A 23,940-nucleotide genomic window follows, 5' to 3' on the forward strand; every position below is an offset into this window, starting at 1 on the left:
TTCCTAAGGCGCCCCCTACCGGTTTTATAAGGAACTGTTTTTTTTTCTATGAAAAAAATTAATGACTGTTGCACTTTTACCTGGTCACAGGTTGCACAGTGGCCAGAGACCAAGGACGTGTGGTCAAGAATGTTTAATGATGTGAAACTGAAGTGTTAAATGTTTACAAAAGAGTTCCGGTGGCATTAGCCAAATATTTAATGATGTTTATTGGAAAGTAGAGTACCTCCCATAAAGGGATGAGTTATAGTTATGTTTTATATGTAAGAGCATTTTAAAAATTTTGTATGTTTGTTTGTTTTACTCTTTTACAGCCCGAGGACGTGCTGTGGTTTACCAGGGGGGAATGTAGCACCCTGAGGGCTCGGTTGCTACAGGGGTATTGCACCTCAACCCAGAGGTGTGGTATTCCACTCCCGGGTAAGGATAGAGTGTGGGACTGAGCTCAGTAGGCTGCATGCACTACATTGACCCCATTTCCGGGGGACAGATCAATGGTACTCCCACTAGGTGAATGTGCAGGTACGACAGTGTCTGTCCCTGGCTGGAGTGGGGAGGGGGGTGGAACATCCCAGTAGTGTAGGGACAGATAGGGGAGGGCTTCTGGACATAGAGGTAGGAGCCCATTGAGTGCTAGTCACCTGGGCTCACACATAGAGGGAGTATATATGGTGGGCACCATCTAGAGACAGGGGCAGTCTGTCAGGAGAGTGAATTCAGAGAGGAGCTCAGCCAAGAGGGCTGACAGGGAGCTATGGCTCCGGCTGGGCCCAGCTCCAGAGCCAGGCTTCAGGAAGAAGACAGAAGGGCCCAGAGGCACAAGAAGAGAGGGAGCCCTGAGAACCCATGAGTGACCAAAAAGGGTGAAGGGTTGGCACAGTGAGGTACCGGATCCCAAGCTGGCAGAGGCGAATAATCCTTAACCAGGAACCGGAGGTCGCGGCCAAGCTTTGGCACGACCCCCACCACATCCATCAGAAAGGCAGACCACGCATAGGGTCAGGGAAGCCGGGAAAGGTTTCACCATCAAGAGGCCTGAGGGAGCCGGACAAAGGTGGATCCCTGGTGGGAACGGCCGGTAGAAAGGCAGAAAGGGGAGCTCTGGACCACGCTCTAGAGATACCTGGGGGTTGGCCGAGTCCTTGACCTGGTGGATGCAGCACGGCTCGGGTGGTCACTGCTGGCCGAAGTGACTGGAACAACAAAAGTGAGTAAAGCTTGGAAACCGCACTTCACGTCTCTGTGTTGATTACCGCACCGGCACCATCAGTCCTGGGACACCCACATCATCATTTCCCACAAACACTGCCCTGAGGCGATACCCCTCCCGTTGGGGGTTATACCAACAAAGCTGCACTGATATACCACCAGCCTCAGCGGACTGTTCTGCAGCGGCGGCTTCAGAGTCGCGATCAACGGGTGGCGTAGTCGATCAATTTAACATCTACTGCCATAGACTGCCACTTAGTTTGACACCCTGGGCACGGACCGGGTCACCGCCACAAGGACTACTACCCCTATCCAGATCCGGCTCCGGGTATCCCCTGAACATGGCCCAGGGGGCGCGTCAGATACGTCTGGCCTCGGGCTACAATGGTGAAATTCAGTGTGTCTTCCTACTCTTAAGCCAGCCATTCACATCCGATAGCCAAATGAGCATTCAGCTGACACCTAACATCACATACACATGCTCCATCAGTTCAACCGAGCATGCATTGATTCTGAATGGGGAGGGGGGACATCCCACTAACAGAAAACTCTGGCAGCAGTTCCCTGGAACTCTACCTGTGATTTAATGATAACCTGCAGATATGGCTTTAATCTGTGGGTTAATAGTGTTCTAAAGCTGCCTGGCGCCGGCACTGAGAGCCCCGCTGCCTGAAGGAAACTCATTTTATTCCTTGTGGCAATCCAGTGTCCCTCCACAAAAGTGACATCCACAGTCCCCCACACTAATGACATCTAGTGTCCCCCAACAGTAGTGACATCCAGTTCCTCCACTACAGTAGTGACATCCAGTGTCCCCCCACAGAAGTAACATCCAGAGCCTGGTCGGTGGGTCTTCTAGCGGAGGCACGTAGCATGTGTTGCATCTACTGGAGGATAACAGATTTCTTTACAGCGCTATCGGAGAGCAGGTAGAAAGGTTTGTAATGTGACACAGCTAAACTCAGCTGCACTTTCTAATCATGCAGGAGGTTAGACCAGGAGATCAGAGCTGTATCCGGACTCCTTACACACCGAGAAACCTAAGCTGTGGTTGGAGGTGTTCATTCCCTTGAGAGTTGCTGCCTGCTTATCACAATACCTGTACATGGATTTGTCTGCTACATGCACATATAGTTTGGGGGCGAAATCCTGCTGCCAGATTCCAGTTACAGCCCCAGACCTGTGCTGTGTAAATATGGTTTTAAGTGACACATGGCAAAATATTCACATAATGGTAAAAAGGACAGAGAGATAATCAATAGAGGATATTATAATGCAGCCTGTAGGAGAAGGTAACAGAGACTACACCTCAGAGATCAGCGCCAAGGACACTCGCCAGCACTCTCCCTCTCACTGGTCCCGGCAGCACGCTGTCATTAGAGAAGGGGCGGGGCCGGGGACAGGTGACGTCGTGCAGCCGCTCTGTGCTCCGTCTCTTCCGGGGGAGCTGGGTGATCCGGCCGGCAGCCTGTGCCCGTATTCTCCCTGCCTGCAGCAGCGGCCGGAGCGGGAGGTGCGCACCGCACAGAACAGCACAGGTCAGTGACAGGGCAGCACTGCCAGCGGCGGCGGGAGAGGCGCCCTCTGTATGTGCGCTGCGACCCTGCGCGGTGCTGCAGCAGCTGCTGACCGACTGGGGGGATCTGTGCAGGGACTGGTGCATGGACAGAGGGGGATCTGTGCAGGGACTGGGGGAGAGGGGCTGGTGCAGGGACTTAGGAGGGGGGGGATCTGTTCAAGGACTAGAGAGAAGGGTCTTGTGTAGGGACTGGAGGGGTCTAATGCAGGGACTGGATATAGGGGGCGCTGGTGCAAGGACTGGGGGCCATCTGTGCATGGACTTGGCTAGAATGTGCAGTGCGGGCCTGGGGGTATTGTGTGCAGGGAACAATGGGTGAGGGGCTGTGTAGGGGTCTTGGCTGGCAGCTCGGGGGGCTGTGTGTGATGCATATGTGCAGTCCTGTGGTGGAGGACACTGCCCGGGACACGAGCTGTCTATTCATAGCCCGCGGAGAGGTGACATTGTCCTCCATCAGGGTGACCTCCCTGCACCCCGCCGGCTGTGTATAAGGAGGACGTCCCCTGCCCTGCTATTATGGGATGTAGCCTCTGCTGTCTGCTCCTCACTGCGGCCATTGCCTTCACGTTAGGACATCATTGGTCTGCAGTCCGGGAGTGTGCAGCTGCCGCAGGACTACTCCTCCCAACACACAGGGACATCCTGCTAGGAGTTTTAGTTACAAGTGCATGCCCTGGCAGCTGGAGAGCAACTACACCTCCCAGCATGCCCTGGCAGCTGGAGAGCAACTACAGGTCTTGTCAGGCTCGGTGAGCATTGTGGGTAAGCTGGAGCGCAGTGCCTGTGGGCCCGGTCCCTGCTGCCGGGCCGCTGTCCTATGTCTGTATTTGGACACAGCTGCTCTTGTGTTGGGATGAATGGACGTGCCATGCTATGATTGACATCTCCGGCGTCCAATCACATCGCTGCCGCGTAGACTGGTTTAAAAATAGAAGTTTTGCTGTCCCGACGGATCATCCAATAGGAATCATTCAACCTCGTTATGGGCGGGGCGAACGTGTTGACGCAGTCTTATGGGACGCACGCGTAACTTGAGCGGCGCTGTGTAGGGGACTCTCGTTTTGCCCTTGAAGGCGTGACGTCACGCCTGTTGCTTAGTAACCAAGTTGGCGGCCTAGGAAGCGCTCTCCGTCCGCTGTCACCCTCTAGCTCCCTGTGTAGGTCACACGCGTGTTTCTTTTCCGCGCTGTAATGATCGGGAGTGGAGCTACCACAGATAAAGCCGGCTATTTAACCTATTAGACGCCGCTGTAAATGCCGGCCGTGACGTCAGCTCTGTCTGCACCTCACGTCATGTTCCATAATGGTATTAAATGTAAAAATCCCCAAACCCCTGTGCTGCGGCTTCCATTTTTCTCGCTTAACAAAGTAACTATATATAACTATCTATAACGTCCTCTGCCACAATTGGAATAAAAAGTAACAAAAAAAAATCACTTGTACCCCTAAAAGCGCGTCTACTGGGCGAGAAACGGAAAAGTGAGGGGTCCGCACTACGACACTAATAAATGAGGGCAGAGGTGACCCGACCTAAAAATGCCCAAAAATATGTCCGGAGTCGCGTGTCCTGGTATCAGCGATACAGCGGGTGACAGAAGTATTGGGAGACGTCACCAATGTTCTAAGTAAATCTATTTCTAAAGGTGCTATTAACATGAAATTCTCACCAGATGTCGGTAACAACCCGTCCAATCCACACAGGCAAAGAAATCACCATAGATGTCCATAAATTATGTGTAACAATGATAAATGACACAGGGAAAAAAGTATTGAACACATGAAGAAAGAGTAAAAAGCCACGGAAAGTCATAACAGCTGATTCTGCCACTTAGTAAAAAATGTCAGCTGATGACCTATAAAAAGGTGTCTCATTACCAAGGTGCCACACAAGAAACCTCTCATGATGGGTAAAACCCAGTGAACTGTCTCAAGACCTTTGCAACCTTATTGTTACAAATCATACTGACGGCATTGATGACAGGAGAATTTCTAAACTGCTGAAGGTTTCAGTGAGCACTGTTGGGGCGATAATCCAGAAGTGGAAAGAGCATAATTTCACCATAATCCGGCCACGACCAGGTGATCCTCACAAGATTTCAGAAAGAGGAGTGAAAATAAATATTATAAGGGTTGTCCAAGAGCCAAGGACCACCTGTGAAGAGCTACAAAAAGGAATGAAATCAGCAGGTACAATTGTTTCAAAGAAAACCTGTGAGTAATGCACGCAACCTCCATGTCCTGTATGAACACTCAGCACGCAAGACTCCATTGCTCAACAACAAGCAGGTTCAAGTGCGTTTACAGTTTGCTCAACAACATTTAGACAAGCCTGTGAAATACTGGGAGAATGTAGTCTGGCCAGATGAGACCAAAATTGAACTTTTTGGATGCCATAATACATACCATGTTGGAGGCCAAAAGGCACTGCATGTCACCCCAAAAACACCATACCAACAGTCAAGTTGGTGGTCTGCGCATCATGGTGTGGGGCTGTTTTTCAGCATATGGCACTGGCAAACTTCATATGGCTGAAGGAAGGATGACTAGACAAATGTGCCTAGACATTCTTGGAAAAAATCTGCCATCTATGATGATTGATGACGTCATTTCTGCAATACAATGATCCCAAACACACAGCCAAGGAAACTCAGTTTGTTTCAGAGAATGGCCCAGCAATCACCAGACCTGAATCCAGTTGAAAATTTATGTAAGGAACTAAAGTTCGGAGTTCATAGAAGGAGCACAAAGTAACTTCAGGAAGAATGGGCCAAATCACACCTGAGCAATGCATGCGACTAGTTTCTCCATACAGGAGGCGTCTTGAAGCTGTCATCACCAACAAAAGCTTTTGTATGAAGTATTAAATTTCAGTAAGCGTGTTTAATACTTTTCCCCTGTGTCATTTCTCATTATTACATATAACTTAATTTATGGACATCTGTGGTTTCATTTCTTTGCCTGTGTGGATTGGTTGGGTTGTTAACCGGCATCTGGGGAGAATTTCATATCATTAGCACCTTTTAGAAATAGATTTAATAGATTTACTTAGAAAATTGGTGACGTGTTCAGGACTTACAGTGAGTGATATATGTGCAGTGATTGGAAGGATGTTTCCATGGACATGTTGTCCACCCTCTGCCCCTCTTACCATGTATATTATGGGGCTCAAAAGATGCAGCCACCACTTTAACACATTAATGGGGTCCTCCAGTGAAAACCAGTTATCACCTGTCTGCAGGATTGGTGATAACGTACTGATCGATGGGGTCCGACCACTGGGACTCGCACCGATCGGCAGATTGGTTAACTTTTATCTGTGTTACAATCATGAGTGGCAGGGTGGATGTCCAGCCACCGCTCCATTCATTCTACATGGGGCTGCTGGGGGGAAAAGTTGAGCGCAACGTTTGGCAGCCCCATAAGAAATGACTGGAGTACAGGTCACACCGCTGCACCTTTGTAATGGGGATACAAGTTCTCTGTTCTCCCGATGAGTTGGACGCCCAACAATCAACCTAAGGGCTTGTTTTATTCCACACTATCACCATTAATTGTAGAAAAGTCATGTCGCACTAGCAGATATTCGTCAGATATTGGCACCAAATGGGGGGCAAAGCATGTGCAAAAAATTGGCTTTTCACATTTTTTGTCTTTTTTTTTAGCTTTTCCAGTCTTGGTAAATCCTCCCCGCCCATCTAATATAGACTTGTTACATGTACGTACCACTGGCAGCACATGAGACTGGCACCAGTGCCATTATTTATCACCCACCTGTAGGTATAAGCAATACAATATTGTGTGGGGTGCACCTGAGTGGTTTCCATCATGGCAGTGCCGGTATTGTAGAAACGACTGGACGACTGTGTACAGATGTCAGGTAGGATGTCTGCTCTGCACAGGGCATAGTCATACAGGAGAGCAGATGGTGACCTGTCCCTGATAAGATAAGGTAAAGGCAGCGATAGCATAAATGAGCCGGGTAAACTAATCCACCGCCATACTGTAATCAGAAAGGAAACGTGAGAGCGCTGCGACCCGAGGCCATGAGATAAGAGACTGTTTATACTCATTATGGTGAGCTGCAGGATTTCACAGCAGCAAATACACAGTTAAGGCCACGTGCACACTTTCAATATTTTACGTCCGTATTTTTAAGCCATCAGTATTTTCCACGTATGAGAAAAACTGACCGATTATTCTGATCAATTTTTGATCAGTGTGTCATCAGTTTTTATTGTACGTGAAGAGAAAAAATATATAGCTGCTTTGTCGTCGTCCTCCTCCTCCTCCTCCGAGCCAGCGGCAGATGAAGAAGGAACATATATTTACTAATGTTATTTTCAAGCATTTCCTTCTTGTGGCCTTTTTTTTTTTTTTTTATTTTTTTTTAGTACAATACTTGAAAACCCCTTTAATGAGGTTGTCCATTACCTAACAACTCATGACTTTTCTCATCCACATGAATGGGAGATAAAGTGCAGTCCCCAGCAGCAAACACGTAATGCAATGTGCGGGGCTGCTGTGTTCTGCCCCATGTGTCGCCTGTATCCGCTGCCGGAGCCAATGTTAACTGGTGGGGTTGTCGGGTGTTGGACCTCAATGGTTCCCCTACTGATGACCTATTCCTGGGGTAGGTTAAGTTTTAGACAATCCCTTTAAGCCTATGTTCATATCTGCATTGGTTATTTCAGTTGTTCTGTTTCATCATAGGAGCAGAACAATAAGTCCCCGTTCACACATTCAGTATTTTACCTCAGTATTTGTTCCACTCCTGGTTTTGGCTTCCAATCAGAGGAAAAGTATAATAGAAACTCACCACTTCTGAATTTTTCTCCCACTCCTGGTTTTGGCTTATAAATACTGACCAAATACTGAACCCTAGATATCACAGAAGTGCCAGATGCCCGACGTGATGCCTACTAAGGCTATGTGCACACAGAGTCTTTTAGAAGTGTTTTCGGAACAGAAACTGAGCAGGACCTCCCAATTTTCAAGAAGGATTTGGAGACTTTCTGCTCCAAAACCTCCTCATACTCCATGTACAATCCCTAATGGCGCATGATGGACCTCATTGACTATAATGGGATTTGTATCTGTTATTGGGTCTGGTATTTTGCTGGACAAACCAAAGCACCTGGGTGCAGATTGCTACTACATTTTTATTTTGTCACTATCCAAATCTATCCTTTTTTTTTTCCTTCAAATATATACAAGACATTTTCTCAAGTTCCTTTTTAAAGGTGCTTTCACATTGCTTTCAGGCACCCGTTCAGTGGCCCTGTCGGGCCTTACATCCAAACCCCCCGTAAAACAGAATTTGGATGTATGTGCCGACGGGACCATAGACTATAATGGTGCAGACAGTGCGAACGTGCGCTCTGCTGTGCGTCATTGTCAGGCGTCTACGCCTACACCCAGACGCAGTCTACTGCCAACCATTGATCTGCCGGCACTAGAATGGAAATAGGATAAAAAATAAATGTACATGTGCACGACCCGATATAGCAATGGGTGCATATTGTATGCTTGACATCCACAGATAGAACATGTATGTGACTCGGTGCAGGATGAAGGACACCTGGTGAGGTTCTGGATTACCATAGTTCCTGCAGGATGGGAGCTGTAGTACATTTACCTCAGTACTTCTAACGCTCCACCTTGTTAAAAGCATTTATGACACTATTGACTTTTTTTACCTGGAAAATTCCTTGCTTATTGCTGATGGAAACGTTGCAGTGCAAGCATACATCCCGATAGCCGCCATATGCTGCTGAAAACCTGCTGAGAAAATTGATCTGTGTGGATTTAATGGGGTTATAGGGTTATTTCCAAAATTATGCTCTAGCCATAGGGGCTCTGGAACTCCGTGAACAGGGTTTTGCGCCATGCCCAAATGGTGCAAAGGTGCAATCTGCTCCTTTTATTTTTCATGGGACTTCTGAGTGCTGCTCTCAGCTCCTTCCCTCAGTCCCATAGTCAATGAATGGAGCACAGGCCCACCTCTGCTGTATTCAGGACCGGTCTGCAGAGCCTTGTGCTCAGGATCTTTAGGGTCCTATTTCTGACATCAATCAGCAAGTTATCGCCTATCCTGCTGGTTGTCGGGTGCAGCCAGTTTGGGGGCTGCGGGGAGACGATGCAATACTCCATTGCCAAACGGCCTAGGTAAATATTCTGAGGGTTTAGGAGGTTGAATATGAGCATTGAGAAGGGATATCTTGGGGAGCTGTCCCTACCACCCTCCTTCCTCTGTCTTATTGCATACATGTAGGTTTTCACACCTATTGGGGTAAATTGCTCATTTAAAGGGAATCTGTCAGCAGATTTGTTATGTAATCTGAGGGCAACATGCGGTAGGGGCTGAACCACTGATTCCAGGGATGTGTCACTTATTAGGCTGTGTGCTGTTGTTTCAATGCAATGAGTTTTATCAGCAGGAGATTATTACTGCCTGGACTACAGATCATGTGCCTCCTGGTCCAATCCCTCCCCCTCCTCTGATAAACCGCTCACTGTCAATAGACAATGTGCACAAAAGCTGTGGTGTGGGCAGGATCAGCTTTCTGAGCTTTGCTATATACTACATCTAAAAAGTCTGATTGTGTCACAACTGCTGCACCCAGTAAACTAAGTGATACATCGCTGGAATCAGGGTCTCTCTTCCTACATTATCCTTAGCTCAGATGAGGGAACCTGGTGACAGATTCCCTTTAAATCAGGGGACGTGTTAATGCAGTAAAAGGTGTAGAACTGATAACTTCTAACCAACAGCTCAGCTACTGTGGGTACGGAAAGTATTCAGACCCCTTTACATTTTTCACTCTTTGTTTCATTGCAGCCATTTGGTAAATTCTAAAAAGTTCATTTTTTTCTCATTAAAGTACACTCTGCACCCCATCTTGACTGAAAAAAAGCAGAAATGTAGAAATGTTTGCAAATTTATTAAAAAAGAAAAACTGAAATATCCCAAGGTCATAAATATTCAGACCCTTTGCTCAGACACTCATATTTATCACATGCTGTCCATTTCCTTGTGATCCTCCTTGAGATGGTTCTACTCCTTCATTGGAGTCCAGCTGTGTTTATTTAAACTGATAGGACTTGATTTGGAAAGGCACACACCTGTCTATATAAGACTTCACAGCTCACAGTGCATGTCAGACCAAATGAGAATCATGAGCTCAAAGGAACTGCCCAAGTTGCTCAGATACAGAATTGTGGCAAGGCACAGATCTGGTCAAGGTTACAGAAGAATTTCTGCATTACTCAAGGTTCCTAAGAGCTCAGTGGCCTCCATAATCCTTAAATGGAAGAAGTTTGGGACCACCAGAAGTCTTCCTAGACCTTGCCATCCAGCCAAACTGAGCAATCGTAGGAGGTGTGAGAGGTAAAGAAGAACCCCAAGATCACTGTGGCTGAGCTACAGAGATGCAGTAGGAAAATGGGAGAAAGTTCCACAAAGTCAACTATCACTGCAGCCCTCCACCAGTCGGGCCTTTATGGCAGAGTGGCCCTACGGAAGCCTCTCCTCAGTACAAGACATATGAAAGCCCGTATAAAGTTTGCTCAAAAACACATGAAGGACTATGAGAAATAAGATTCTCTGGTCTGATGAAGATGAAGATAGTACTTTTTGGTGATTAATTCTAAGCAGTATGTGTGGAGAAAACCAGGCACTGCTCATCACCTGCCCAATATAATCCCAACAGTGAAACATGGTGGTGGCAGCATCATGCTATGGGGGTGTTTTTCAGCTGCAGGGACAGGACGACTGGCTGCAATTGAAGGAAACATAAATGCGGCCAAGTACAGAGATATCCTGGATGAAAACCTCTTCCAGATACCTCAGACTTGGCCGAAGGTTCTCCTTCCAACAAGACAATGACCCTAAGCACACAGCTAAAATAACAAAGGAGTGGCTTCAGAACAACTCTGTGACCATTCTTGACTGGCCCAGCCAGAGCCCTGACCTAAACCGAACTGAGCATCTCTGGAGAGACCTGAAAATGGCTGTCCACCAACGTTCACCATCCAACCTGATGGAACTGGAGAGGATCTGCAAGGAAGAATGGCAGAGGATCCCCAAATCCAGGTGTGAAAAACTTGTTGCATCATTCCTGTAACATCTCTGGCAGCGTGCTTGCATGGTGCACCACCTCCCACCATGCAAGACCGCAATCTTACCTGTCAGTCCATGCTGCACTCTTTGCTCCAGTACCTGCTGTGTCCATGTCTCTTGTCTGATTACTTAGGGCGTCGGCGCGGCTTTCTGCTTGTTTCTTATAGCTACTGTGTGCACAGTTCTAATGCGTCCCCAGCCTATTGCTGTGAGTCACTGGATACTTAAACCCCCTCCACCCAGTAGGAGGTGCCTGAGCAACACTTTCACTCAGTTTGTCTTTTGCAACTGAGTTGCCAGGTCCTGTCCTGTATCTAGTCTGTTCTGCCACCCTGGGGGCTGAGTACCCAGGGACGCTACCTGTATCTCTGACTTCTAGTCTGTTTCCGCCACCCTGGGGGCTGAGTTCCCAGGCTCGTTCCTGTATCTTGTTCCCGGTTCAGTTCCTGTCTGAACAGTGTCCTAGCCTGTTACTTGTTTCTCTCTATGTCCGTGCCTTCCCTTTTCCTGCAGTGTCAGAACCTGCACCTAACTCCAACTCGTTGTCTCTGTACTTCTGTTTGTGAGTTTTGTGTCCACTTGCTACTTCATTGTAAGTACCTTTTGTGTGTATCTGGTTCTGCTTGTCCTCTTTCCCTGCCGCCGTATCTACCTCCTGTGTTCTAACTATCTTCCTGTATTTTCCAGTCTGTTCCATGTGAACAGAGCCCTGTCCTGTCTGCCTTCACCTTCTGCTCTGTTCTGCTTGTTCACCGCTCCGGCGGTTCCGCTCTGCTCCGCTTGTTTACCGCACCTGCGGTTCTGTTCTGCTCTGCTTGTTCACCGCTCCGGCGGTTCCGCTTGTTTACCTCACCTGCGTTTCTGTTCTGCTCTGCTTGTTCACCGCTCCGGCGGTTCCGCTCTGCTCCGCTTGTTTACCGCACCTGCGGTTTTGCTCCGCTTGTTTACCGCACCTGCGGTTTTGCTCCGCTCTGCTTGTTCATGCTCCGCTCTGCTTGTTCACTGCACCTGCGGTTTTGCCCCGCTCTGCTTGTTCACCGCACCTGCGGTTTTGCTCCGCTCTGCTTGTTCACCGCTCCTGCGGTTTTGCTCTGCTAGTCCACCGCACCTGCGGCTCTGTTCCTGTATCCCAGTCTGTACTGGTCCCTATCCAGGCTGCGTTCACACCTCTCAGTACCCGCCTGTCTGCATACCAGCCGTGCCTGCCAGTACCCACCTGCCTTCATACCAGCTAACCTGCCTATTCCTGCATTCCCCGGTGTGGGTCGACAGCTGTGACCGGGGTCTGACCTGGAGTAGCACCTGATCCCTCTGCTCGGTTCCCCCCTGGTTCACGGAGTCGACTGAGCCGCCGTGCGACCTTGGTCGGACCGGGTTGATACTTAGTTACGCCCCTCCAGGCACTCCTCGGTTCATGGTCCAGTGGGATCACTAATCACGCTCACGCCAGTCAGTCCGGGCGCGAGCGTAACAATTCCCAAGAAGACTCATGGCTGTACTATCTCAAAAGGGTGCTTCTACTCAATACTGAGCAAAGGGTCTGAATACTTATGACCATGTGATATTTCAGTTTTTCTTTTTAATAAATTTGCAAAAATGTCTACATTTCTGTTTTTTTTCAGTCAAGATGGGGTGCAGAGTCTACTTTAATGCGAAAAAAAAAAACTTTTTAGAATTTACCAAATGGCTGCAATGAAACAAAGAGTGAAAAATTTAAAGGAGTCTGAATACTTTCCGTACCCACTGTGTGTGCAATGTTAAAAAGAAAAAAATAAATGTGTTTAATAAATGGTGTGGCCATTTTGTTATCTAGAGACGTTTTTGTAGTTTTCTTTATTGGTTAGATATAGTCTCATATCTATAAAGGTATGTATTATCTGCGATACCATATCTCCAGCGACGCCATTTTCCCTATAGTGCTACTGGTGCACGCAGCGGGAGACGCGCCTTCTGTGATATGAATAAGAGCTACTTTATCTTATCTCACAAATGTGCTAATTCTCAGATTGCCTTCTCCTTACGTCACTGGATCACAGTGTAGCGGCTTGTTCACATTGCGCGATCAGAGGTGCTAAACGCTTGCCGATCGTTTACTTATTTGCCAATTGGCAGACTTTTAATAGTGTTTAAGAGGACTTGTCGCCTGGTAAAAAAGAGTCCCATTTTTGCGTATATATACATTTTTTTTTTATAGCATGCATAATTGTAATATCTAGCTATCTATCTCACACGTGGTCAAAATTGTTGGTACTCCTCGTTTAATGAAAGAAAAACCCACAATGGTCACAGAAATAACTTGAATCTGACAAAAGTAATAATAAATTAAAAATCTATGAAAATGAACAAATGAAAGTCAGACATTGCTTTACAACCCTGCTTCCACAGAATTAAAAAAAAAAAATTAAACTTATGAAATAGGCCTGGACAGAAATGATGGTGCCCCTGAAAATAATGTGGCAAAAGGGGCATGTTAAATCAAGTTGTGTCCACTGATTAGCATCAGAGGTGTCTACAATCTTGTAATCAGTCAGTGGGCCTGTATATAGGGTACTTTTTGCTTGCTCATCAGGTGATCGGCAACCTGTTTACATTGCCCGATTATCGGGGAGTGAGCGGTCTTGGGAATGCACCCTAGGGCTACCAGTTGTGTAGCTTGGGAAGATCATCAGTTATGTGTGATTATTCTAAAGATGTTCTCCTATGTGACTAGTGCACATGGGTGATTTTCCACATAGTTTTCAGTTCCACGTGGGATAAAATGGCCTGTTCACTATGCATGAGGGCCAAAATATGACTTGTCGGATAAATTCAACGGCCCACATGAACATAGCCTTAAACGTCATTCATACGTCCATGAAATATGGTTTGAGCACGGACTGTGATCCACGGACTGGCAGCAGGTCTCCTGATATATGCCGAACAGACTGTCAAATTCGGGTTAGGACATATACTGCCTGTCTGGGCACCACGCTCCGTGCTTGGACTGTGATACACGGACGTCTGAACTTGGCCTTGGGTCAGGTCACACATCTGATGTACGGACTGGCTGCGGGTTGCATGACCCGAACATGACAACCTCATAGGTCGATAGGAGACAATCCGGTCAGGTCAGTCCTTGAAGAGTTCCTGTATATAGGGGAGTAGAGGGAGAGGGCTATTGGCCACCAGCTAGTTCACGTTTATGGGAACCTTTAGGCCGGATTCCTACATCTGATATTCACGGTCGGCAATGTACGGACTGGTCTTGGGTCTCCCATGTACAGGTCAGTGGAGACCTGCGGGGAGGTCCGTACTCTGAATATCGGATGTTTGAAGCTGGTCTTACTTTCTGTCTCGTTAACTTGAGGCCTCTGACACCTCAAAAACGTAGGCCTGTGCGTTTGTTACCGGCTTCCGTGAATGTCCTCATAATCAGTTCTGTTTCCTTAGTAAAATAAATGATTATGCTCCATCACATACCAGTTCATGGAGATAATGGCAAAACTTTACTGTGAAACACAAAAAAAGTAAAAACGTATGTCCATCTACATAGAAAGCGGCTTATAGTAGAAGCCAAGGTCCTGAGGGCCTAAGGGCCGATCACCATGATTGTCTCACGTGATCTAAAAGGTGTTCATGTGCTTAGTTTTCTCTTTATGACCATTTTCCTGTTTTGTGCCGGGTTTAGTCATCCACTTTTCTTTAGTTTTCATCTTTTTGTCACCTGTGTTCCCACTTTCGTGGAGAACTGACGGAAGTGATTGTTGCCCCTTCAGGTCTGGTAGAAGGCAATGACCTGTCACGTGCTGGGATTATTTTAGTGACGGACATGTGACACAGGATATTGTCACGATGTCATTGGGTTCACATGCCGCTCGGACGCTGGTCGCTGCTCAAGTGACAGCTGCGGAGTCCATGCTTGTCATGAAGACCAGGGCTGGAGGCAGGGAAGAGATTTCACTCCAGGCCTTTGTCTTTGTGGTTGTCCTCTGAAATCTCGGTCAATTACTAAGGACTCATTCATATCAGGTTTTTTTTCATGTAAGAGAAAAACTGACCGTCTGATCAGTGATTTTGGTCAGTGTTTCTTCAGTCGATCAGCGTTTGGTACACGTTTCATCAGTTGAGATTCTGTGGGGAAAAAAAAAAAAAATCTTCACCTTCTCCTATCTGACAGTCTGTGAAAATCAGACCACACTTGGATGACTTCTGAGCGCTGTCCGATGGTGTTGTGTTTTTTTTTAACACCTCTCAACAAGTATCTGTCCTTGACGGCACCGCTTTCTACATGCTTACAATTGCGCCTTCTGATGGCAGAAATAAGTGTATCCGCACTTGCTCTCTGCTGTCACCCTCCATACACACACTGCTTTATGATGCTCTGCTGCATTGCTTATGTTTATTTTTTTCTACTTTTTGCCCTGTCTTTCCTATGTCAGGAGCTCTCCCCTGCTTTGTGTTGTATCATACATGGTTGGTAATAGTGAATCCATCAGTCAGAACATTGGGATATGATATGACTAATTTCAAGTGAGCAATTTTTGAGTAATTTCCCCTACAGCAGAAGACCTGATCCCTAAAGAGGCAACGTAAATACTTTTTCTGTTTTCTCCATAGAAACATAGAAGCTTGAATAAGATCCAGCAGCATGGCAAGCATCCTGAGATCACTGGCTACCGGCTGCACAAGTCCCCTGTTCAATGGCGTCATATCTGTGAAGGTGCAGACTGCCAAGACACCATGTCTGCGGATGTTTCGCACCCACCAGGTCCTCTGGTGCCAGCAGCCAGTCAAACCAGGTAAGTGCTGCCCTCTTCTGGCTACTCTGATTCATACTTTGCAACTTGTACAAAGGGCAGGAAAGGTCGGAGAAACCATACAAGGTGGTATATTATGTCGTGCCGTGAAAATGAAAGCTGGGTAATGATGGACGGAGAGTAAAGGGTCACTACATTGTCTGGGATATTGCTGCATGTTCTGCCCTTTATGGTTCATATAAGATTCAACCTAGTAATGGACTTGACTCCACTTTTTTCTCTTTAACCACTTCAGGACCATACAATTTTTCTTTTTTTTTTTTCTTTTTCATTCTCCCCTAATTTAAATGCCTTCTTCTATTTTTCTGTCTACATAGCGATATGAGGGCTTGTTTTTTAAGGAGGAGTTGTAGTTTTGAGTAACGACAATAATGCACTGAAAAACGGGGGAAGAAGTGCAGCAAAAGGGGAAAAAAAAGTGCAAATCGGCCTTGGATTTTGGTGTTTTCTTTTTACGGTGCACATTATATGGTTAAAAATAACCAGTCAACATGATTCTTCAGGTCATTATGCTTACAGATATTTTAACATCTTATAGTTTAGTGGGCCCCACATAGTCCCCCATGCAGAGTAATGGGCCCCGCATAGTCCCCCATGCAGAGTAATGGGCCCCGCATAGTCCCCCATGCAGAGTAATGGGCCCCGCATAGTCCCCCATGCAGAGTAATGGGCCCCACATAGTGGTGGTGGTTCTGGTGTCGCGAGCCAAATATGATCACCCTGCGGGCCAGAGTTTGACACTTGTGCTATAGACTGTACCATTGCTTCATCCTCTCTGCTTTTCTACGCAGAGGCATCATACCACGTTATACGGTTTTTACATGGAAGCCCTCTATGGCATTCTACCCTAAGATGGAAATCTCAGATGTAATGTGAACAGGGGTCAAATGGAAAGGAAAAAATATTGGTGAGCCACAAAAACATGTTCTGTCTTTCACTTTGCTTCGCAATGAATATATAGAAAGTAATAGTATAGCAGAAGAGCACACCACATTGCGGCCCTCACCCTGCATAAAATTCAGAGACTTTATTTCCAAATGGATGACAGTAGCCGTGTGGTAGTGAGCGGCAGACTATGTGCGGACAGCAGCCGTTTGGCGCTGAGCGGGCTCTTCTTCCTGCTCCCCTTATTTTGGAATTTGGAAAGAGTCTGAAAGTTATGCACGGGTGAGTGCCGCATAAAAACCGGGACCGCGGGTGCAGTTCTAAAAAATAACAAAAAAGCGCTCTTTGTGGAGTCTCCCTTGCTGTTCCTGGTGTCTGATAATGTTTGCGGCACTGCCATCACGTTGGCAGCCGGTGAGCTGAGCGGCTCTGCCCATGTAGACGGATGCCCCGCTCACAGATTGTCCTATACTGGACACCAGGAGCGGCCGAGACTGAGCTGTGGGCCCAGGATGGAGAGTACAGCGCGGCTTTTGTGTGTATATATAGGTGGATAGATAGCCGGGGAGCAAGATTTTCTGAAAGGAGCCAACACCTTTTAAGTCTGAGGTTGGAGTGTTATCTGTTAAGGTGCTTTTGCAGGGGGACGACTCCCACCGCTAATGGGGTATCTTATAGCCTAATAGTGCTGCCTAAGGCTACACATGCATTTTATTTATTTTACTCACTTATATAGCGCTATTAATTCCTCAGCGCTTTACAGATATTGTCATCACTGTCCCCATTGGGGATCACAATCTACCTTCCCTATCAGTATGTCTTTTGAGTTTGGGAGGAAACTGGAGAACCCGGAGGAAACCCACACAAACACGGGGAGAACATACGAACTCCTTGCAGATGTTGTCCTTGGTGGGATTTGAACACAGGACCCCCAGCGCTACAAGACTGCAGTGCTAACCACTGAGCCGCCGTGCTGCCCCTTTGTAGTATTCGTCACCTCTGTTAGGTCCCAATATTTTCTTAAGAACCACCATCTAGTTCAGACTGCACATGTTCCAGCCAGGGCCGGATGCCCTCATGGCTTGTGAAGATCACGTGCTAGAAAGTTTAGTTCAAACCGGCCGGGAAGAAAACCAGATAAGCCGGGATGTTAATGATTGTGGATCGTCCAACCTTGCTGACTTTCACTGCTGCCGCCAGAGGTCAAATGTGCGGAGACTTCATCATACTTATTGTACAAATTGTTTTAAGGACCATTCTTACTAAAGTTGAAAAAGGAAAAGTATGTTTAGTTTTTGATTTCATAGTTCCTTTAGTATGATGGCTGGTATGTTCATGGCAGATTGCCAGCATGGAGACACCATCCTACTGCTGTGAACCACCCATGTGTATGGCGGTGTATGTGCCACCCATGTCTATGGGGGTCCTCCCAACTCCCCCCTTTCGGCAGACATAGTTCCGCTTCAGGCTGAGACATTTTGCAATCTTGACTCTTTGCATTTAGTTACATAGTTTATAAGGCCGAAAAAAGACAAGCGTCCATCCAGTTCAGCCTATTTCTTGTGCACTGCAGCTATTCCGCAGCGTTGATCCAGGGGAAGGCAAAAAAAACCCCCATGCGGTATAGGCCAATTTACATCATTGAGGAAAAATTCACTTCCCGACTCCAATCTGGCAGTCAGATTAAATCCCTGGATTAATTAACTATCACTAAGCATAAGATGTCATTTTATTGTTCTCAAGAAAGGCGTCCAGGCCTCTCTTGAACTCATTAAGTGAGTTGGACATCACCACTTCCTCTACCAGAGAGTTCCAGAGTCTCACAGCTCTGACCGTAAAGAATCCCCTTCTATGTTGGTGCAGGAGCTCCTTTCCTCCAGACGCATAGTGTGCCCCCTCGTCTTTGTCACCATCCTTGGTATAAACAGGTCATGTACTGCCCCCTGATGTATTTATACATGTTTATGAGGTCTCCCCTAAGCCTTCTCTTTTCCAATGTAAATAGGCCTAATTTTGACAACCTCTCTGGGTATTCTAGTCCCTCCATTCCCTTTATTACCTTAGTCGCCCTCCTTTGTACCCTCTCTAGCTCCAATATGTCTTTCCTGAGCACCGGAGCCCAGAACTGTGCACAATATTCTAAGTGCGGCCTTACCAGCGCTTTATACAGAGGAAGAACAATGTTCTCATCATATGCCCCTATTCCTCTTCTGATGCATGCCATGACTCTATTTGCCTTCGCAGCTGCTGCCTGACACTGGGCACTCCAATTTAATTTGCTATTAACCAAGACGCCCAGGTCCTTCTCCATGTCAGATTTCCCCAACGGTTTCCCATTTAATATGTATGGGTGACTGCTGTTTTTCTTTCCCATGTGCATGACCTTACATTTATCGGCATTGAACCCCATTTGCCATTTTTTGGCCCAACTCCCCAATTTATCTAAATCCTCCTGTAGCTGTGCCCTATCCTCATCTGTATTAACTACTTTACAAAGTTTAGTATCATCTGCAAATATTGCTATTTTACTATGCAACCCTTCCACTAGATCATTAATAAATATATTAAATAATATAGGGCCCAAGACAGACCCTTGAGGCCCCCCGCTAGTAACCCTGACACACCCTGAGCTTACTCCATTGATAACCACCCTCTGCTTTCTATCACTCAGCCAGCTATTTACCCACTTGCACACATTATCCCCCAGACCAAGCATTCTCATTTTATATACCAACCTTTTGTGTGGCATGGTATCAAACGCTTTGGAGAAGTCAAGGTATACAACATCCACTGACTCTCCCCGGTCCAGCTGTGAGCTCACCTCCTCGTAGAAGGCCATCAGGTTTGTTTGGCAGGAGCGATCCCTCATGAATCCATGTTGATATGGAGTTAGACAGTTATTATCATTAAGATATTCTACAATAGCATCTCTAAGAAATCCTTCAAACAATTTACCCACAACAGACATTAAGCTGACTGGTCTATAGTTCCCAGGGTCACTTTTAGACCCCTTTTTGAATATTGGTATCACATTTGCTTGGCGCCAGTCTAGTGGGACAGTCCCTGTCCATAAAGAGTGCTTGAATATAAGATACAGCGGTCTGTCTATCACATTACTTAATTCTTCCAGTACCCGGGGGTGTATGCCATCTGGGCCTGGTGACTTGTCTATTTTGATATTATTTAGGCGTTTCTGAACTTCCTCCTGGGTTAGGTGGGTGATATTTAGCGGAGGCTTTACTTTATCACTCTGCATTTCCTCCGATAAATTGTTTTCTTTTGTGAAAACAGTGGAGAAGAAGCTATTGAGTAGGTTTGCTTTACCCTCATCGCCCTCTATGATTTTACCCAGGTTATTTTTCAATGGGCCAACTCCATCAGTTTTAATCCTTTTACTGTTTATATAGTTAAAGAACAGTTTGGGATTCGTTTTACTTTCCTTGGCAATTAGTCTCTCTGTCTCCTCTTTTGCTATTCTTATTTGTTTCTTACAGATTTTGTTTTTTTCCCTATAAGATATTAGCGCTTCCTCGCTGTCTTCTTAAGTTTACCGAAAGCCCTTTTTTTGTTTTTCATTGCCCTCTTGACTTCCTTATTTAGCCACATTGGCTTCCTCCTATTCCTAGCCCTTTTATTCCCATAAGGTATGTACCTTCTACAGTGACTATGTAGGACTGTTTTGAAAATTTCCCATTTTCTATCCGTGCTCCTATTACTAGAGATACTATCCCAGTCTATAAGGTGAAGGGCATCTCTTAGCTGATCAAACTTTGCCCTCCTGAAGTTCGGTGTTTTTGTGACTCCCTTGCTGGGCACCCTACTGAAGCACATGTGGAATTGTATCATGTTGTGGTCACTATTTCCCAGGTGCCCCCCGACCTGCACCGCAGTTATTCTGTCTGGCCTGTTAGTTAATATTAAGTCTAAAAGGGCCGTCCCTCTAGTTGGTTCCTGCACAAGTTGTGACAAATAATTGTCTTTGATAATTGACAGAAACCTGTTTCCTTTCTGAGATCTACAGCTTTCGGTTTCCCAGTCTATGTCGGGGTAGTTGAAGTCCCCCATAATAATCACCTCGTTATTTTTTGCTACTTCGTCTATTTGTCTCATTAATAGACTTTCCGTGGCTTCTGCTATATTTGGTGGTTTATAACAGACTCCTATGATAATTTTATTATTGTTTTTTGCCCCATGTATCTCCACCCATAAGGACTCGACCTCCTCATTTCCCTCCCATACATCCTCCCGTATTGTAGGCTTTAGACACGTCTTTACATATAGACAGACTCCACCCCCTTTCCGACTTCTTCGATCCCTTCTAAACAGACTGTAACCCTGTAAGTTAACTGCCCAGTCATAGCTTTCATCTAACCATGTCTCGGTTATTCCCACTATGTCATAGTTACCTGTAGATATTTCTGCTTCCAGTTCATCCATCTTGTTTGTCAGGCTTCTGGCATTTGCTAGCACGCAGTTTACACGATTTTGTTTTGTTCCAATCTTCTCCCTGTGGATTGTATTAGAAATTTTCTTACCTCCCTTCCAAGTATCTTGTCTTGGACCTTCTTTGTCGCACTTCATATCTTTCATTAGTATGTTCTCTGGTTTCATTTCCATTCTTTTGATCAGTTATTGACTGATCGTCGCTCTCGCCCTATAATAAACCAGTGACCCCACTTTGCTCCTCATACGCTCTCTTAACCATCTGTTCTGATTTACATCAGGAGGACGCGCAGACAGATGAAAAAAACAAATTCCAATTCCAGTGTTTTTTTGTAAATGGAGAGAAGAGGAAATCTCCCGTTGGCAGAAAATGACAAGAATCTGATTCCTCCAGATTACCGCTATTGGGCAATCATGGTGCGGCCATCATTCAGAGCGACTTCAGCCCCGTGTTGAATGGAAATGACATGGACCATGCCGCACAGGACTCGCATGGAGAAGTCCACTCGGACTGTACAAGCTGCACTATTCCTAGTTTGTGTAATGGCAGCAGATTTTTTTTTTTTGCAATGGAAATGGGTGAAATCTGTTACAGATCCACAGGATACAAGGCGACATGGCCGTGTGATACGCTTCAATTTTTATTTCGCAATGGCAAAGCACATTTTTATTTTTTCCCAATCAATTTATACTTGGCCTAATTGCCCCCCAAACCTCTTCCACACCTTCACACGTCATTGTCACTTGTGCCGCAGGGTTTGGGCAGCATTGACTAGCAATTGCTTGCCATGGTTGGATGGTTATACCCTATGGTTAATGGGCAAGTAAAGACCCTCCATCTACCATGTGGTATTCCAGCTCCAACCAAAATAAAAGGCCGACATGGTACATTCACTTTTGCAACCAAATTTTTCTTTAATCCCTTCAGCCCCCCCAAGTCTGTTTTCACCTTCATGACCAGGCTAAATTTTTACAATTCTGACCAGAATTGACATTGAGGTAATAATTACTCTGGAACGCTTCAATGGATCCCGCTGATTCTGAGATGTTTTTTCGAGACATATTGTACTTCATGATAGTTGTAAAATTTCTTCTATACGATTTGTGTATTATTTGTGAAAAAAATCAGAATTTTTTTGAAAATTTAGAAAATTTGGCAATTTTCAAACTTGATTTGTATGCCTTTAACTCAGAGAGATATGCCACACAAAATAGTTAATAACATTTCCCACATGTCTACTTAACATCAACACAATTTTTGAAACATATATATATTTTTTTAAGTTATAAGGATTAAAAGTTGACCAGTGATTTTCTAATTTTTCCAACCAAAATGACTGATAAGATATTGATGGCCTTCCTTTCTGATATTGATGAGGAATTTTTATCAGGTTTTTGAGGAAACTCCCATGAGACTGTGTAATAAGTGGAAATATTTTTTTTGTCTTTTTTTAGGTATCCCATACAAACAGCTGACTGTCGGAGTCCCAAAAGAGATCTTCCAGAATGAGAAGAGGGTGGCTTTGTCCCCAGCTGGGGTCCAGGCTCTGGTTAAACAAGGCTTCAATGTCATCGTAGAATCTGGAGCCGGGGACTCCTCCAAGTTCTCTGATGACCAGTATAAAGAGGTCGGGGCCAAAATCCAGGGGACCAAGGAAGTTTTGGCCTCAGACCTGGTTGTCAAAGTAAGTCTGATCCTTATTGGGTGGCAGGAAAAGACATCTCCTCCTGAATACACCGGCCTCATAATCTTTGTCCGGTGTATTCTGTGCTTCTTATCAGCTGAAGGGTGTAATATTTTTGTGCTATTTTGGCTTCTAGGTGAGTGGACCTGTCCTCTTACCATGCTGTCCATACTAACACAGATTGGCAGTCCCCTGGTCCAGTGATCCAGAAGAGATGCCGGGGATGCCACAGATGATACGTCCGCAGCACTGATGTCCGGTGGCCACTGGAGCAGGGTCCTGTTAATCTTTTTGTTCTCCTTTATCTAGCATGGTCTGATGGCGGATCCTCCCCTCAAAGTGTAATGATCATATTGTTAAAGTTCTCATAAACTCCAAACACTGCTCTGAAAACTGCAGCCCCTGCTTGTGCTGCTCACAGACTGGAGTACAGACCCATAGACCTACCATTGAGCCACGTGCTTCTCTGTGCACACATCTCATGCAGGAGCTACAGATTTCACAGCAGTGTTTTGGCCAATCGGTGGGAGTCTCTGGAACCAGCCCCACACCGAAAAGAAACTCTGTGCGTCGTCTGTAGTATAAAGAAAACTTTTACAAAACCACAGTTACACTTTGATTTTTAGCTACAAACAAGCGAGCACATTTTTCTTTTCCCCACAACATTTACTTTCGGTTAAAAAATCTGCACATCAGACCCTCGTTTTGACAGTGGTGGAGATCACAGAGATCGGACCTCGCTTCTCTGACTGTGTTACCATACTGGCGTAGTACTGCTGGAATCCAGTGGCCGAAAGAGCACAAGCAGGAACAGCAAGCGGTAGTAGAAATTCTTGGAATTAGCAAAGGAGTTGTAGGAAACAATCCATAGATAGGTGAGAACAGTCTGGGTAAGAATGTTCAGGAGCTGGAGACTGGAACTAGGCTAACAGCTAAACACAATACTCAAGCAATGAGTGAGAGATCCATGTGGCTTTAAGTAGGCATAATCAGGAAACTAGATGGATTCCACAGGTTCAGAATCTGCCGTCTTAGTAAAGGGCAATTGCAGAACACAGCAAAAGCCTCCAGTGGTAAGGAGAGGGATTGCAGCAAAATTAAGGTGAACAATAGCAGCCACTAATGGTCAAACTGTAGAAGGACAACAGAAATCCTGACAGACTGCTTCTAAAAGTAAAAAGTGTCTTTTTGTAAAATTACCCATTTATTGCACAGACCATACTT

The 23,940-nt window shown here is 46.0% G+C and overlaps 1 protein-coding gene across 1 annotated transcript in view; it reads left to right on the plus strand.

The window, feature by feature from the left end:
* The first annotated feature begins 2,587 nt into the window (after positions 1-2,587).
* NNT (nicotinamide nucleotide transhydrogenase) overlaps positions 2,588-23,940 on the plus strand; it is a 106,789-nt gene continuing 85,436 nt past the window's right edge. Inside the window, exons 1-3 of the mRNA XM_073680304.1 lie at positions 2,588-2,747; positions 15,504-15,685; positions 22,487-22,716. Of these exons, the coding sequence (XP_073536405.1) occupies positions 15,535-15,685; positions 22,487-22,716 (381 nt within the window). The 5' untranslated portion in view covers positions 2,588-2,747; positions 15,504-15,534. The remainder of the gene's footprint in view (positions 2,748-15,503; positions 15,686-22,486; positions 22,717-23,940) is intronic.

Source organism: Phyllobates terribilis, unplaced genomic scaffold, assembly GCF_046119375.1.
Source record: "Phyllobates terribilis strain yellow unplaced genomic scaffold, ASM4611937v1 Scaffold_1__5_contigs__length_1240528914, whole genome shotgun sequence".
Lineage (NCBI taxonomy): Eukaryota > Metazoa > Chordata > Amphibia > Anura > Dendrobatidae > Phyllobates > Phyllobates terribilis.